This window comes from Brachypodium distachyon, chromosome 1, assembly GCF_000005505.3.
Source record: "Brachypodium distachyon strain Bd21 chromosome 1, Brachypodium_distachyon_v3.0, whole genome shotgun sequence".
In the NCBI taxonomy this organism is placed as follows: domain Eukaryota; kingdom Viridiplantae; phylum Streptophyta; class Magnoliopsida; order Poales; family Poaceae; genus Brachypodium; species Brachypodium distachyon.
The window spans coordinates 26875170-26893139 of NC_016131.3; the positions used below are offsets into that span (position 1 = coordinate 26875170).

The 17970-nt window shown below is 44.9% G+C and overlaps 2 protein-coding genes and 1 pseudogene across 2 annotated transcripts; 1 reads left to right on the forward strand and 2 right to left on the reverse strand.

Moving 5' to 3' along the window:
* Positions 1-1789: 1789 nt before the first annotated feature.
* On the reverse strand, positions 1790-4444 carry LOC112269744 (annotated as a pseudogene).
* Positions 4445-6667: 2223 nt separating this feature from the next.
* LOC100824647 (transcription initiation protein SPT3 homolog) lies at positions 6668-10060 on the forward strand. The gene is made up of 6 exons (XM_003560338.4): positions 6668-6932; positions 7079-7558; positions 7661-7698; positions 8418-8477; positions 9491-9565; positions 9671-10060. The coding sequence occupies exons 1-6, from the start codon at positions 6908-6910 to the stop codon at positions 9782-9784; spliced, it is 792 nt and encodes a 263-aa protein (XP_003560386.2). The 5' UTR covers positions 6668-6907; the 3' UTR covers positions 9785-10060.
* Positions 10061-10405: 345 nt separating this feature from the next.
* On the reverse strand, positions 10406-16357 carry LOC100842528 (probable 4-coumarate--CoA ligase 4). Its single transcript, XM_003563290.4, has 6 exons — positions 15554-16357; positions 14767-15120; positions 13876-14074; positions 11187-11400; positions 10973-11075; positions 10406-10878 (listed from the first exon to the last, which is right to left on the reverse strand). Exons 1-6 carry the CDS (start codon positions 16256-16258, stop codon positions 10735-10737), a joined length of 1719 nt encoding a protein of 572 aa, XP_003563338.1. The 5' UTR covers positions 16259-16357; the 3' UTR covers positions 10406-10734.
* Positions 16358-17970: the final 1613 nt, after the last annotated feature.

A 17970-nucleotide genomic window follows, 5' to 3' on the forward strand; every position in this document is an offset into this window, starting at 1 on the left:
TAGCCTGTTTTGTACTAGTGAAGTAAGATTTGTCGTTTATGTTCTCTGGGCCCGTTGCTTTCAAGGAAGGGCTAATCATAAAAAAACGTGCTTTTTTACCCGTCACCGTCAGCGATGACATTGCGTTTTTTTAAATAAAAGCAATGAAATTTTTTTATGAGGCCATGGCCACATGTTATAAATCAATGTTGCGACATAGTAAATCAGCCAACCATTACATGAGCATCCTTCAAATAAAAGAAAATAACGCACAACTCCTTGTAGGAAAATCACGCGGCGAGCGAACCGCCGGTTGGAGCCCGAAACGTCGGTGACGGTGATCTGAGAAACAGACTGTTGTCCTGAAGAAGAAGGCAAGGAAGAGATCAGCTAGATGACCACCCCAGATCCACCCAGACAGATCCAGGGAGACTTGCCCTGTCACTAGTTCCGCGAAGAAGTCAAAACTGCCCGAGCCTCTTGGACGAAGAAGAAGCATTAAGACACGAAAACCAACTACAAAACACGAAGGCAAAACCAGTACGTACCTATTGACCTTGACAACTCCGAAAGGAGATGACCGAAAGTCCATGCACGCGAGATCCGCTGGGCATGCGTGATCTAAAGTGTTTGAGGTTTGCCAAAATTTGTAAAGTTTTTTTTTCCAAGGGAAGCGCCCCATTTCCTCTCATTTGTTCATTTGGGGGTGTGGACAATAAAATGAAATCCAGTTAGGGGCAAATATTTGTCCAAAACTGTCCACACTCCCATTTCTTCCCAAAGTTGAGGTGAAATGGGTTTTTTTTTCGTTCATCGCGTCATCCATTTGTTCCTTTTCTACCACACTATTTTTTCCTCTCTCTCCTCACTGATATTTACCTTTAATTTCTTAATGTTGTTCAAATCATATATTACAAAATAGAAAATAGTGAATCGACAAATGGGGAGGACAAATGGAGGGCCATATTAGATAGCATGTCATCTAGTTCATTCTCATTTGTCCAGATAATCTTCAAATGGACAAACGGAAAATATGCCCTAATTAAGTCCGTTCGTCGTGCCTAAGGCATGCTCTCCAATTCCAAGGAAGAAGAACGTTGCGAGCGCCGGCTCGACCTGGTGTACTTGTATATGCATGATTCATTAGGTCGATCATCGTCCATGAACTCTCACGCGGCACTGGTGGAGGCTTAATACAAGGTTCCACCTCACTTAATTTTTGCGCACACGTTGATTTTTTTTTCTTTAGAGAGAAGTATATATTTCGTCCTCTAACTTGATACTCCCTCCGTTCTTTTAATCATTTTTATATTTTTCGTTTCTCAATTGTCAATTCTTACAACTCAATTGTCAAAAAACCGTACAACGATGGTACCTCATCTCATGTGAATTTTGATACTCCCTCCGTTCAATCAAAAATGTCTCAAATTTGTCAAAATTTGAATGTATCTAGATATGACTTACTGTGTAGATGCATTCAAATTTAGTCAAAGTTTAGACATCCTTTGTTGAACGGAGAAATATCAAAATTTCCATACTGACTCGGGCATTGTTATTTTTATTTTGGTTGCAGAAACAAATTGACTCACATAGGGCCCTTGTATTCCTAAGTTCCCAACCACATGGCTTTCTGTATCCTTTGGATAAAGAGACCGAAAAAGATGAACTCTTTCATTTGTCTTAGAACTCTAACACGTACAGGAGAGATCAGAAGACCATTGTACTCCATATTACTCCCTCCGTTCTTAAATACAACGACAATTATTTAAAAATGGACGGAGTACCTATTTTTGTACACAGGTTTAGCGAAGGAAGCATTGACCTGATTCTCCTCTGCATTTGGCAGCTACGTAGACATTGATTCTGTCGACGCTGCAGGCTAATTAAGCCCCCTTAATTATCCAAGCATGCCGGGGCCCGGAGTACCATGCCGCAGTCATGCAGTGTGGTAAGCTGGTAGCGTTGTCTGATGCAAGCCCACAGATATCAGCTCTGCATATCAGTCATTTCAACGTACTCCCTTCACCCACAAATAACACAAATAAGTTTTAACACAATATTTTTTGTCGTAAGTCAATTGTTTTTAGATTTACCAATTTTATTGAAGAGAGTATCAACACGATATGATATTAAATCGGTATATTGTGAAAGTGCATTTTAAAACGGATCTAATGATACGAATTTAGCGTCATAAATATTGCTATATTTTTCAATAAAATCATCAAACTTTAATATTTTTAACTTAGCACAAAACCTAAAACCAAGAAGTACAGATATTTGTGTACGAAGGGCTTTGCCGAGAGCTAAAACAAAAAAGACTCCAGCAAATTCATAGCACACTGTAAAATTACAAAAAAACCGTCAACAAAGAAAAGCCGAGGACAAAGATATGGGCCGAGGCCCACGACGAAGACACACTCTTGGCAGATATGGAGGTCACGTGTCCTTGCACGCCGCGGTTAACAACAAAGGAAACAGCTTCGATTCTATGCTGTAGCTAGGCCCAGTGGCGATTCTAGAACCTCAAATGAGTGTGGGCTCAAAATGACAAAACACTATACTAAATTGACTTCAAAAGAGAGACTATAGTCTAATGTGATTCAGATTCATACATCAATGTGTGATAGTATTGAAAAACACAAAAATACAATTAGATACCTTGCTAAGTTGCTAATATAACGAGAATTAGTCCCCACATAATAGTATGCATCGGCTATCAAGTGACCTGCACGTCAAAATAAGCAAAATCAGTGAATACTAGCTAGGCTCAAAATTATATTAAATTCAAAATAATTATGTATATCTCTAAGTTATTACGTTTCTTTCTTTCGGCAAATGTCCTCTGCGATCTTTCATCGATTGGAATCGCTTCGTAATTTTAGCATCATCAATACTTTTGAATATCTCCCGCTCGGTCATTGAGCCACCCATCTGATAGCTTGTTTCGCAAATCTGTCTTGATGATACTCATTGCTGAAAATATTCGCTCAACAGATGCCGTAGCCACAGGAAGGATCAATGTAAGCTCAATAAGCCGATAAACCAATGGGAATGTTTTATCTTTTTTTGTTTCAACCATCAATTGAGAAAGTTTGGAAATATCAGAACACCCATGGAATTTCTCACTTCTCCTGATATTAAGAATAAAGATTTGTAGCTGACTTCTTAACATTAACCGATTGGAGATGGTGAAATCCGCTTCATAGATCTCAGCAAGTCGAACAAGTTTATCAACATTAAACATAGCGAAGGAGTTGCTTGGATTAAGACAAGACATGCATACCAATAACTCTGAGGAAACTTCATTGAAGCGATGATTTATCTCAGTCATAGTCGCATCAATAGCAACATTGAATATATCGACCTTGTAATAATGGCGTAGAGTCACTTTATTCTTCGACCGAACAGATTCACCCATTGGTACAGTAAGATCATCCATATTTGGCACATTTATGCCATACTCCTCACAAAAACTTTTCACTTGGTCAAGTAATGGTTCCCACCCATTGTCCCTGACATCTTGCAAGCGTGTTTTCACATCTGAGATTAAACCCATAGCTTCAACAATATCTTGATCCTTCCTCTGCAAAGCTTGTGAGAGATCATTTGTGATGGTCAACAGGCCTATTAAAAAGTTCAGGATGAAAACAAATTCATAGCATTCCATCTTCTTTACCAAACCACCAGCTCCACCTACACTAGAGTGTTCACGAGCATCGGTACTTACAATTGTTAGCACATCTACTACCGACTCCCACATCTGATATATACGGAGCAAGGTTTTTAGGTGTGAGCCCCATCGAGTATCTCCAGGTCTTGCTAGGCCAGATTCCTGATGCAGCCCTTTTCCAGATGAGATCTTACCATTTTCTAACTTTTCCAACAAGACATCTTGGTGCTTTGCAATTAGTGTATCTTTTCTCTTGCAAGATGCACTCACTTGAGTAACTATCAATGGAACGTGGTTGAAGAAATCAGAAATACACTTACTGCACTTAGCAACGGTTACAACCACCAGTTGTAATTGATGAGCAAAGCAATGGACATAGAAGGCATGTGGACTATCGTCTCGAATCAGTTTTTGCAAACCATTAAATTCCCCCCTCATATTTGAAGCTCCGTCATATCCCTGTCCACGTAGCCTAGAAATAGGTAAATCATGTAATGCAAGAAGGTGTAGCAGAGCTTCCTTTAACGCAGCGGATGTACAATCTGAAATATGCTTCATTGCAAGAAACCTTTCCATGACCTTCCCTTGATTGTTCACGAACCTACATGTGCCACAAAATTTAAGTGTTACGAGAACTCATGGCATAATAATTTTATAAAAGATAGACAAAATATGTGAAGCTAACCTCACAATCACAGCCATTTGCTCTTTTATTGATGAATCTCTAGCCTCGTCAATAAGCACTGCAAAGTTCCTATCTCCAATTTCACTCTTAATTACAGATGTGACTTCTTGAGCGCAACATTTTGCAAGTTGCTTTTGAATATCTGAACAAACCATAAGTGCATTTCCTGGCCCCTTCTCAAATGCTTCCTTCACTTCACTATTCTTATCTTTGTACCACTCTAACAACTCTTTGAAATTTCCTTTGTTGATGGAAGTAGAAGATTCGTCATGTCCACGAAAAGCTTCCCCCTGTGCTATGAGATATCTTGCACAATCTAAAGAAGCCGTCAAACGGATTGTGTACGCTATTTCAGACTCTTTAGAGTAAGTATGTATTTTACTAGACACACTTGATCGTTGATTTATGAAATCTTCACATTTACCCCTTGCAATGTTATGGAAACTATTTGGACCACCAACATGTTTTTTAAAAGCAGCAGTGGCGGTCTTCCAACGACTATACCCATCTCTTGAGAACACATCATTTCCAAATGTGTTGGGTTGTGCTGTTTTCTTGAAAAGAAAGCAGTAGAAGCAAAAGGCGGCATTCTCTTTCACACTATATTCCAACCAATCATACTTACCAAGCCATGATCTTTGAAACGATCTCCATACTTTACCATCAAGTGTCTGCTCAAAGACATGCCCATTTGCTTCTGTTCGACCCTTCAATAAATATGCCCTCCTCACTTCATCTCTAATTTCATTAGCATAATCTTTGATGGGTATCCGAAGAGCGGGGTCAGGAATAATGTGATTAGGATCAAATTCCAGCCGAAGCCTCTTAGGTCGATGTGTGCTCTCATCAACTGTGGAATTTGTGCTCACATTGGTTGCAGGATTTGTGCTCTCGCTGATTGGTGGAATTGGATCGCTCTCATTTCTCGGGGGATTTGGAATTGTTCTCTCAGTCTCATCGGCGCCATCATCAGTTGGTGGAGCACTTGATTTTTTCGTCAAATACCGACGCAAATCGCCTGTACTGCGATCACCGGATGACACAGAACGTTTCTTCATTTGAAAATCTATTTCAAAAAATAAAAAATATACTACATCATTGATCAAACAAGCTAGTACGAAATAAACTGTAATTACATACACCAGGTCACCAGCAGACAGCAGTAGTCGCTAGTTTACTAGCGTTTGCATGCTTTTTGTACCACGACTTTTCCTGGAAGCTGGCCGTCGGCCGCCTCTGCCTTCAACTTCCGTTCAGGCTCACGATCTGACTGGCGAAGTGGCGAATTAGCGATCCTGGCTGGTGTGTGCCGCGGCGGCTGTGCGAGCGAGACCAGAGGAATCGATCGAATCTGTTGTTCGTCTGCGACTCGTAAATTGGGAATTGATCGATCTGACCACGATTCCTCCCGTAACCCCCCCTCTTGGGCCACTATAAGGCCTCAAGTTAACCTCCACAAGGCCCAGTTAAGTATATTAGTCGGTATTGTTTTTTTTACTGGAGTTCTCTTCTTCCCTTGGCTGATGAACTCCTTTGTTGAAGCGATCCTACATCCCTGCACCTATATTTGACATTTTTTTTACAAAAATGGAGGATAGGCTAGAGCCTGACGAAGCCCACCTGGTGAAACCGCCCCTGGCTAGGCCCATCTTATAACAAAGTTATTTTTCTCTTTCTTTGTTTTCATTTCACTCAAATTATGATGTGTTGAATTTTTCACCCTGGTTTCGTGAGTAATGCGAATTAAAACCACCATTTTTATTATTTTTTGGCGTGGTGCCATAAGCTTGGGATAAATAAGAAAAATCAATATACAAAATTGAAATGGCACGTGCTTCACAAAAATTAGTAGGAGGCCATGGCTTAGAGTATACTGAGTTAGCAAGCTCTTGAGGAAGTTGTCAGGATAAAAAGGATGTGTCTTTACACAGGCACGTATAATGACTTCTTTTGCAATGGTTGGTTTGTTGCGGTGAAACCAGTCCACACAGGTTCAAGTTTCAGACTTGACATGGGTACTCGCATTTTTCTGAATTTATTTCAGAGTTTAACCAGCGTTGTGCTTTCAGTGGAAGTGACGTACCCGTTAACCACAATACGCTTATGGTGATTTTGTCAATCTCAAGATGATCCGTCGGCGCCCTGTCTTTCGGAAGTGGTCATAAGAGTAGAGTGTGCGTTCGTGCGTTCATAGCGTGAGTGTACGTCGTGTGTGTCTGAGTGTTTCTTTTAAAAAAATACCGAATTTTTTTTGCCGGATTTTTAGGCCAATGTCAATTTCCAAGAAATCGACCGCGGGTTTACTGTTAGAACATGTAATTGTAAAGGGAGAGGGGTCTTTCAGGAATTTGGATCTTCAGAACAAAAACTCGAGATCCTCTTTCCCCAGCAGCCGGCGCCGCCTCCTCTCCCTACCGGCCGAGCACGAGCCTCGCCGCTCTTCGTCCCTAGGCTCCCGCCGGCCGCCTCCCAAGCTCCTCCGCTCCGAGTCCCGCCGTTGCCACCCCGATCTCCCCCCACCTGAAGCTGAACAGGCCCTCTAAATCCTCCGCCACGCTGACCCGCAAACCCGCATGCCTCGCTCCCCGGGCTCCGCAGGTATGTTCTTCCGGCCGTGGCGGCGCCTCTCCGACCAGGCCTCCTCAAAATCCTCGTCAATTGCCTGCGCCCACCATGAACCCCGACGACTTGGAATTGCGACTTGAGCTGCTCGATTCGTGTGTTCCTCTTCTTTTTATTCGCAGAAATCAACCGTGGCAGTGGACCGGAAGCCCTAAACGGAGCCGCAACCCGACGGCTCGAGCGCCGCCGGCGAGCGGAGGCAGCCAAACTTAACCCCAGCCCTGCTGCTCGTCTCCCTGTTCCGCCTCTGGACACCGGGATGCAGAACCCTAGCGGCCAACACCCCACCCCGGCCCCGGCAGGGGCGGGCAAGTCCAAATCCTCGGCGCAGGCCGCGGCAGCGGCGTCGAGCCACGATCGTCAGCCTTCTCCGGCCACGCCGGTGACTGCCAAGTCTAAGTCCTCGGCGCAGGTCGCGGCAGCGGCCTCGGGCCATGGCCATCACTCCTCCCCGGTCACGCCGGCCGCGACCAAGTCCAAGTCCTCGGCACATGCCGCGGCGTCAGGCCAACCATCCTCCTCCCACCACCACCACTCTGGTGGTGCCCCCGATGCAGCCGCCTCGAGCCTTAAGCGCAAGCGTGGAATGTTCCAGAAAGACTGTACGCCCTTGTCCCCTTTTACTAAAATTGTGTGATCATTTTCTGTTTATTACTCACTCAGTTCCATTCTTATGTTGTATTTTTCTTTTCCTGTTCTTGCAGTGCAGCACATGATGTATGGGTTTGGAGACGATCCAAATGTAAGTCAACCACCCCTGACCAATTCTCTTTGGTCCTTTCATAGTTCGGTTAGTAATTATGTGGAACAGAAATGCAATTACTGCCTACATGTAAAAACTTCAGATACAATGGACGGTAAGTGATAGTTTGCAGAAATGATGGCACTTGGCGTCGAGGAATGGATTTATTTTGCAAATATTGATTTGTGAACTATCTTTAAAAAGTAAAAGATACTTACACAAAAATGGTAAAACATCTTTGCAAAGACTGTTTATACATGGAGTTATGGTCATTGGTTAGCTCGTGGAACATCTTTACAATCAGACAACAAATGATCCTATCAATGTGTATTGGGATAGAGGTCGCTTGCAAACCGAATAAGGATTTCAGAAAAATCCTGCAGGATTTTTGTCTATGTTATTTTGAATGTGCGGAAGGAATTAATCGCCGGATTTTACCTCACAAGGAGCTACAGACCATTGAGATGCCAGTTCTTATCCAGGAAGAGCTAAGCTGGATGTCTTTCTTTTGGGCTTGTCCTGGAGGACCCCTTGGCTTTTTTGCCGGCTAGGAAGGCATGCCTTGTAATAATTTAGTTTCATTCATAGTAAACATGTGGTGCTCTTGCCAGGCTTCTTAAAACTGAAAAATATATGTAAAGGAGACATGCTGCTCCCCGTTTAAAGCCTAGATCTTCTGGACAGGGATGTAAATGATTTTTTATCTGTTGGTTTTGCAGCCACTTCCAGAAACAGTTACACTTGTGGAGGACATTGTCGTGGAATATGTCACTGATCTTGTAAGTTTTTCTCGCTTTTGTAAAACTATGAATTTTATGTTTGGTCTGCTGAGAGTGCACACTATTCACAGAGGGAGGTTTATGTTTACTGCGATCGTGTTGTGGATTTTGGGTGTACCCGTTGAGTATTTGACCAAGTATTTATCTTTTGTATAGTCCATTAAGTACATTTTAGAAAGTTTAGGCTAGGTTCGTTCATATACAAAGACTTCATTATGTTCTCACTTAGTCTGCGATGGTACTTAGCAATTCTGACCACTATGCTCTTCCCAGGCACATATAACCTTCCATTATCATAATTAATAAAACACCGGTACATGTTGTTAGTTCTGTCCCGCTTAAAAACTTTGAAACAAGTCACTACTGTGACTGACATCAGTCTTCTTTCTTGCGTGATATGGAGCCTTGAGCTTGAGCAGATTATAGATTTAAATTGCACTTGTGTGACATGGGTGGTGATTACTGATTTGCTTGATTGTAATTGTATATTGTATCTCATTTGTCCATGTATGATTTGTGAATACGGCAATGTAATTTTTTGGGTTTGTTTGATTGACAACCATACTCTGCCCAAGTGTGGTGGATAAGAGATATTGTGTTCCGTCCCTCATCTATAGTGCAAACTTTGTCCCTCGACAATTTTTTGGTGCGAATTTGCAATAGTTGAGGGACAAAGTTCGCACTTCTGCAATGATGAGGGACGAAAAATGCACATGTCTAGGTGGATAATCATTTTGTCAAATATAGAATTGTATGCCCAGTGTGATGGATATTCAAATATGTGTAGTTTAGACAAATCACAAGTGAATGCTCCCCTACCTTGCACACATTAAAGCTAACGATTTAGATATACAATTGTTGTTTTTGAAGTGAAAGATCACTCAGATGAACTCGGGGCACTCCTTGGTCTGTTCATGTGGAATGCAGTAGCTAGTTTCTGTGCAAGCTTGTTACAATTTCATGTCTGCTTATGGTTCCTTAGTCGAATAGCTCCATAATGTGCCATTTCTCAGGTCCACAAGGCCCAGAATGTCGCATCAAAGCGGGGAAAGCTGTTGACAGAGGATTTTCTTTACCTCATTCGTAAGGTATGTTCCTGAAACTCCAATTGTGATTATGTGATTGCCTCGTTGCTTGCAATGCATGTCCAGAGTCCTAAAAAAGCTAATATTCCGCACTTCATTTCCTTGTAGGATATGCGAAAATTGCATCGTGCTACTGAGCTACTCTCCATGAATGAAGAGCTGAAGCAAGCAAGGAAAGCTTTTGATGTGAATGAAGAAACACTAGTTGTAACTAACGAGTGATACCTCGACGACAAGCTCTAGAGACACTAAAATTATCTGCAATATTTCATTAACTGATCGTACGATGCATATTGCTTCCAGTGGACACTAAAATTCAGCATCCATTTGTGTACTGGAAGGTTGTTTCCTGTAAAGTTGGCTTCAAGTAGCACTTTCCAATTGAAGAATGGATAATGTTGCGCTTTGCTGGGAATGACTCTGGTTTCTGATCTGATCTGATGTGATGCTTAATTGGCAAAATCAAATGTGGTATTGTAAGATATGGTTCGAGTACAATCTTCTGTGTTCTCAGCCACTGTAGTATTTGTTGCATGCGGCTTTATCATATCGGCATTGTGATGCAATCAGGGCATCAGGCCCTTGTTATCAACTGTCATGTTCTGAGCACTCAAATGAGGATATGAAATACAAACTCTCTTGCAGTACTCGACATGGAGGGTCTGGCGACTGGCCATCCAATGAACCTATACCTGATGATCTACATCAATCCGTGCATATTACTACTGCCAAAGCAAATAGCAATCACCAAAAAGGAGTATTGGAGAAGAAATCAAATCTGTACAGGAAATCCACAAAGGTATCATGAGGATTCTTTTGGTTTATCCTGTCTGGAGTGGGCAATAAACCAATTCCCGTGAATTTATTTTTTTCGGTTCGCAAGTCACAAGAACTGTTTTTAACCAGGAAGAACTGCCACTCAAATCACAACACGATGGATCTCGATGAACAAAATGATTTTGATCCAGCTCACGGTATACATTATAATCAGCCCCTTTGTTGTTGGGGAAAGGCGCATCTATACAGGACACGGACAAACAAACAAAATTATAGCTTAGCCATCTAAAAGAATCGACCGGTGTGGCAGCCCTTTTGTATATATGTAAATGTTTGTTGCCATTTCATTAGGAACATTACATGATTTTGGACACAGAGGTGAAACAGTATCGGACTTAGCTTTTGGATTGTGTGTTGTCATCGCTTGGGATGCCAGCTGCAAGTTTGGCTCTCAGGTCCTTCCTGAGGATCTTGCCGGAAGGACTCTTCGGAATCGAATCCGCAAAGAAAACTTTATGGATCCTCTTGTAGAAAACAACCTGCAACTCACAATTTGTTGGGTTAGAACTGTTTCACCTCTGTTTCTTGCACCATAAATTGAGTACTTCTGAAAACTGGACGACTCGGTAGTACCTCTTTTGCAACGAACTGCTTGATATCGTTCTCGCTGATCTCAGAACCTTGCGTTCGCACAACGAATGCAACTGGAACTTCACCCGCAAGTTCGTCTTGCATCCTGCAACAGTTTAAGATCAATTAGTTTTTTTTTATCGTCAAATCTAATTTGAGATGCACCAAATGGACCCTGAGTTCCTTCCTTTAAATAATCATGATTCATTGAACTTACGATACGACAGCAGCATCCTTGATTTCAGGATGTGTAATCAGAAGGGCTTCAAGTTCCGCTGGAGGTACTTGGAATCCCTTATATTTGATAATCTCCTTGAGCCTGTCGACAATGAAGATCTCCTCGTCATCATCAACATAACCAATGTCTCCAGTATGCAGCCAACTGTCCTTGTCAATGGTGTTCTTTGTGGCTTCTGGATCATTTAGATAACCTGCAATCATAGGCTTGGTCATTTGCATGAACTGTTACCTTTAAGTATTCTGGTGCATATTAAGAAAAAAAAATCTCACTTAATCTACTTCATATCAATGCCTAATCACACGTGACTGGTACGGTTTACATGGATAAAACACAAATGCTGTCCAAGTTAAGAGCTAGATTTTTTGTTAGAATGAATGGCAGATTTCAGGTCTGAAATTTTGGTAGACATGTGCTACATGGTGATAATTACTCTGCCAAGTGCAGCCTAGAGTAAGAAGTGTGTGTTTGTTTGCGAGGAAAAGGAAATGTGGAATATTTATTCGATGTCCTAGTCATTGAGCGCGTAGACAGCTGTCGGTGAAAGCAACATTGTTTTCTGAAATCATATCCAAATTCACATACGAAGTATATATTTTATACTTCTTTTTGGGCTTAGGAGGGTCTTTTGTTTGTGTGTCTAGTTTTCGAATAGAAGAGTTAGCACTCCTTTTTACTGAAGGTACAAAGAAGTCAACAATCCAATAGAACCTCTCGGAAAAAAAAAACAATGCAATAGAAGAATTGGCACTCATTTTTTGGGCTTAGTCCAGTTGATGTTTGCAAACTGTCAAACAAACTTAGACGGTGCTTATGCCCTTATAAAAATAATAATATGTAACGAACAGAAATAGAACCTATATATGGATATTCCTATCAAGTAATTTGCACATGGGTGATCGAAGTACAGCCTGTTGCCATCATGTACACAATCATACTACTACATGGTAGTGATAAATAAGTGACAACAAGCTTAAAATGTCCACATCACCGGACGTCAGGATTAAACATTTAATTTTTATGATTAACATGATTAAACTTAAGTTATTACTCCAAAAAGGATAAACAAAGCTAACTTGCCAATGCATGGGAATTTGTAATTAAAGTCCCTAGAATAATGTTTTCACATGGCCAGCACGCCGCATCAATGAATGCAAGCTAAAATATGGTCCACCACTCCACCTAGATGACGCCCAGCTTGATTCTTCGTACTCAGGGTTGCCGTGCTGGATTGGAGTAAACTTTTAATTTGGAGCTCTCCATATATTTGGGCTATTTGGTTTAAAACTAGACGCTGGACCGCCGCACTGTTCACTTGGTCAGTCAGATTAGGTAGCACTTCGAAAAATATCTCTCTTTTTTTTGTCAACCTTTTCTAGTCCAGTCTGATGATGGGTCACGGTCTCATGTGGGTCGGATTGATGGGTCACAGACTCGAAGTGCTTGATAGCTCAACATACCAAGCAAGAAGAAAAAACTTCATCTGCTTGGTTTTGAACACATAGAAAAAAGAAAAAGAAAAGAACTATCGTCTGAATGCTAGGCGAAATTGGTGGTTGACGCGCTGGACACATCACGCAAGCATGCCAAAGTCTGGTTGGAAAATACGTATATATTCACGAAAATGTCGGCTTTGTTTTCTTCTCGGCACTGCATTTATGCACATGCGTACATGCGCCTGTGTACAAAGCGGCGCGTCTCTGCATCTGACATGCATATGGCTTCACACTCTTCAGCCAGCCAAGACCCCATAAAGCTTGTGCAGGGTGATGTCACACCAAGTCAGGATGTATGTGCTGCCAATGGAGACTGTACAGGATAACGATTGCTCGCTGGGTATCTTGCTCCTGGTTCTGCTGCCGTCGTCATCGATCATGAGCTGCTTAATTGTAAAGCTGGTGATGGTTTGGTATAACGACTTAACTAAGAAGGCTCACCAGCTACCTAAAAGCTAACTGGATATGCACCGGACGTTTGGACAGCAGAAAGGGGGGAAAACTTTGGTGCAATGCAACTACACAGATTATTTAGACTATACTCTATCGTTTGCTAGCATGTGGCCAAACAGAGACAGAACATGAGCACACATGGCTGTGAGGATTATATATGACGCATCTCTTTCGAACTGCTGGATGAGATGGGAACCCCAGGATATGTTCTGTTGTCTGAAGAAAAAATCCAGAAAAAGGGAAGGGTTCACTTCACACAGACTAATGAAGTAATGATTGCGTGCAGAGAGAGCACTCCTAACCAATCGCCCAACTACCCATCTAGGCCTAATTGCAAACTAGTCACCTAAATTAGCTGCAGGCTAGTGGACTACTCAATCAACCCAGGGAGGTTTCCCGGTCATCAATATCATCACCCTGGCAGCCAGAGTCCGGTGACTAATTTCCTCTGCCAAGTCTTATAAGACGACTAATTAAGAAAGTATAAATTTAGTTTTCTTTTATCATGGACTAAGCAAGTTTTTTTTAATCTTGTCGGATAGCGATGGCTGGAACTGGATCCAGAGGAAAGGGACTCAATTAAAGGGCTATACACCGACATGTCTCAGCACTGATAAACCGGATTGCATAATAAATTAGCGGAAGTGACTAAGTGAGCAGAGGTGATAGTACTTGTAATTATATGGTGCAAGCGACGGATGAGCTAGCTAGCGGCGTACCTTTCATGATCTGTTGGCCGCGGATGCAGATCTCCCCCGGCTGGTTCCGGCCAAGGGACGCGCCGGTGTCGGGGTCGACGATCTTGAGCTCCGCGTTCCTGACGACGGTGCCGCAGGAGCCGGACTTGACCTCGAACGGCTCCTTGGCGAAGGCCAGGCACATGGCCAGCACGGGCCCTGCCTCGGTCATCCCATACCCCTGCAGAGAGAACGAGAGAGGTCCCTCAGCAAATCCCCCAAAAATTCAGTCACCAACAGGACTCTGTATTTCCCTCGTTGTTCCAAAATTTTGTACTAACAGTTTTGCCAATTCTCAGTTGACCAATGTTTTCTGTACATCAAAATCGATTACTGAAAAACTGCACATGATTTGATTTCGATTGAAAATTAATTGCAGCGCTAAAAACGTCCATCCGCGACCAGTAGTTGTCCAGGAAAGAACAAAGAATCTGACGACAGGCAGTTGGCAATAATAATTGGAAATGCTTTCTTGCGGACACGGCAACCAGCCGGCCGGCCTGGATCATGGGGGTGGCGTGCGCTTCCGGCCTTTGACGTCGGTCCCGTGGCAGCCATCTCGATGCGTTAAGGCAAGCAGAGAGCATCCATCAATCCATCCGATCCCCCCGTGGTTGAGATGTCGCCGTTGTTGACATACACATCCCAAGCAACTGAAGCAAGCAACAGACACACCACCTCTAGCCAAAGGGGCCAAAAGCTGGACACCACCATGCCACCCACCAACTGGTATTCCCCTTAACTTGCGCGCCCACTAGCACACTAGCCAATCAATCACCAATCCATCCTAGTAGTCCTGCTACGTAGCAGCTCCTCCAGACAGCAGTGAAGAAACGGGAACTGAAGAAGAACTGTACTACTCCAGTTAATTACCTGTCCGAGGACGGCGTTGGGGAGCTTGGCCATGAAGGAGTCCTGGAGGTCCTTGCCCATGGGCGCGGCCCCGGACATGACCATGCGGATGGAGGCCAGGTCGCCGGCGGTGACGCGGTCGCTCTTGGTGATCTCGACGACGATGGGCGGCACGAAGGGCGCCACGGTGACCCCGTGCGCGCGCACCGCCGCCGCCAGCGCGCCGTGGTCGAACTTGCGCATCACCACGATGGCGCACCCGGCCCGGAGCCCCGCCAGCAGCACCGAGTTGAGCGAGTAGATGTGGAACAGCGGCAGCAGGCACAGCACCACGTCCTCCTTCCTGAAGTAAAGGTTCGGGTTCTCCCCGTCCACCTGAAATCCGACATTCCGAACAACAAACAACATTCAGAATTCTCAAATTCAGAAAACCCCGGTTCGGAAATTTCGAAATGTTAATTTAAAAGTTCGGCGCGAATCTCGAGGCGGGCCGGGACGATGGGCTACAGCTGGCGGGTGCTTTCGCTGACTTGTGGGCCCGGTGTGGGCCGTGGGTGGATCGGGATCGTGGATACAATTAATGATGCGGCGTTTAAGAAGGATGGATTCGAAGTGGATTGGGGGCAATTTTGGGCGCCGACAAAAAAAAAAGAAACGCGTTTGAGGATCTTACAGCGTTTTGCCGAGTTCCAAGCTGGAAAGCGTAAAACGGCACCCTGGGAACGCGGAAAGGAATCGGAGCTAGTGGATCGGCGCCGGCGGTGGTAGTAAGGGAGGAGCGGAAGCATGGGAAGAAGAAGAAGCTCACCTGCTGCGCGACGCTGGTGACGAGGCTGCGGTGCGTGAGCATGACGCCCTTGGGGAGCCCCGTGGTGCCGGAGGAGTACGGCAGCGCCACCACGTCGTCGGGGTCCACCACCGCCTCCTCCTCCTCCTCTTCCTCGCCGGCGCCGCAATCCTCCCCCAGAATCGCGTCCTTGAACTCGAGGCAGCCGTCAGGCGCCGCGCCGTCTCCCTCAACGACGACGACCACGGCGACCCCGCGCTCGGCGGCGAACGCGCGGACCTTCTCTGCGGCGCAGGGCTCGGTGACGATCACCTTGGCCCCCGCCGCGCTCGCCTGGCGGTGGATCTCGTGGGGCGTGCAGAAGGGGTTTGCCGTGGTGGCGGCGGCGCCGAGCCGCGCGGCGCCGAGGAAGACGAAGGCGAACTCGGCGCAGTTGCGGAGGAGGAGCATGACCACGTCGCCCTTGCCCACGCCCAGCCGCCGCCGCAGCCCTGCCGCGGCCCGCCGCGAGAGCGCGTCCACCTCGCCGTAGGTGTGGACGGCGCCGCTCTGCGCGTCGATGAGGCACGGGCGGGCGGAGACCTCGGCGAGCCGCTCGAAGCAGTAGGCCTGCAGGGTCAGGTGGGCCGGGATCTCGATGTCGGGAAGCTTCGACCGGAACACCGTCTCCGCCGCCGCCGGGGTCGGCACCGGCGCCGGGAACTCCTCAGCCGCGACAGAACCCATGGTCCTCGCCGATCGGTCTCCGGGGAATCGGACGGGGAAATGGGGGGCCGGGGAATTCGTCGCTTGTGTTCTCTTGCTGCTGCTGGGAGCAGAGGATTTGGGGGCGGGGTTAAATATACCGGCGCGGCGAGGAAGGGAAAGAGGTTGGTGGGGAACAGGTAAGTGAGTCTAGTCTGACTTGTGGGACCAGCGTGGAAGTGGGACGGGGTAAGTTCTCCGGTGCGGGGGAGCGGCTGGGTTGGCGAGGCTGGCTTGGACAGCGGCAGAAGAGGGTGGGGTGTGGGGTTGACTGTGACGTGGGGTCTCATGTCATCGGGTTACGACCTTGTTTTGACTTCTTAACCTGAGCCCGCGCCTGTTGTCACGGAGTGTTAGCTGTGGCTGCTTTTTTTTTTCTGAATTAGGAATGTGGCTGTGGCGAAGAACTGTCCTGTGTGGTGTGGGCTTTTGAATATTGGGTTGCGCTCGAGGCTTGGATGAGTCGATGGGTGGGCCGTCGTGGCATTTTTCTTTCCTGGACCCTCCTTGCGTTCGTTGTATTTTCAAGCCTGGAGTGGTTTCGTGTTTCATCGACTTTCTTACAACTTACAAGAGAAAAAGAAAAACATTCTCAAAGAACAATTTGGTAGAGAAATATCCAACCTACATTCTCGAATTAAATATACAGCGTAACAAGAAAAGTTGTAAATTTGATAGTGCCGGTTATTTAAATTCAAAAAATATGACAAGATTTCTTCGCAAATTTTTTTACAAGACTATCTCTTAGAAGAGACTAAAAGCGGAGCGAATGTTAGAGGGCGTGCTTAAGAACCATTTATAAACCTTATAATTTTTTCCTTTGAGAAACACAGTACAAATGCAGACGTTTACAAACACGCGCATATACTCACTCTATGAACGCACACACGCACATCCTACCCCTATAAGTTTCGCTTGACTTGGGCGGAAGAATAGGCGCCTTAACCAATGTGACGAAAACCACAACTTTTTAGACTATGACGGATATGGGATCATAACTTTCATGTTGTTGTTTCTAGAACAATGACATGTCTTTATTTAAAAACAGATCCATAGAGGCGTAGATCATGGTCCTTATGAATCAACGTCACTAGATCCGTCCTCCACATCGTCTTGATAGTTCTCCAGGTATTAGGTGAAGAAATTGCAGAATATCATTCATCCTCGTGCATGCTAGACTAACCTCGTAGGTTTTGAGTAGACGCATGAGAGCCGCCCAATTCAAATAGTTGAACGCACCATGACTGAGGGCGCACCCCATGCAAGACAAACTGTGAAACCGCTGCTTCCTCGATGAATGGACAAGGAAAAAGACGAAAAACATCGAAAGATGAGTTCTGAGAACCACTAACTCCATGAAGTAGGCCGGAACGCGTACACCAGAACGAGAAAGCAGGCAGGACACCAACCTTCGATATGACATCATCTCCAAAGTCAAGATGTCACCACGGAGAACCTACAACCTAATAAAAAAAATAGCAAAACTAGATGTCAGACATAGATCCGTGGTTCCCCGTCTCTCAGCGCTAGATCGGCTATCCGAGACGAGAGAAACCATTGGAGATGCAATCAAAACTTTCTTCAAGGACGGCGGCTAGGGTTTATCTTCTCTCTCGAAGTGGAGCATGCGAAACTTTGTTTGTAGTAACTGCTATTGTTTGTTATACGTGCTAGCTTGTCCCCGTTTCTTTTCC

Bases quoted from the DNA above. Each gene is read 5' to 3' on its own strand.
- LOC100824647 (XM_003560338.4), top strand. From the start codon at position 6,908: ATGCCTCGCTCCCCGGGCTCCGCAG. The intron at 6,933-7,078 runs GTATGTTCTTCC...TTTTATTCGCAG, and splicing joins TCGCTCCCCGGGCTCCGCAG to AAATCAACCGTGGCAGTGGA. The intron at 9,566-9,670 runs GTATGTTCCTGA...ATTTCCTTGTAG, and splicing joins TTCTTTACCTCATTCGTAAG to GATATGCGAAAATTGCATCG.
- LOC100842528 (XM_003563290.4), bottom strand. From the start codon at position 16,258: ATGGGTTCTGTCGCGGCTGAGGAGTTCCCGGCGCCGGTGCCGACCCCG. The intron at 11,076-11,186 runs GTAAGTTCAATG...AAACTGTTGCAG, and splicing joins AAGGATGCTGCTGTCGTATC to GATGCAAGACGAACTTGCGG. The intron at 10,879-10,972 runs GTACTACCGAGT...TGTGAGTTGCAG, and splicing joins AGCAGTTCGTTGCAAAAGAG to GTTGTTTTCTACAAGAGGAT.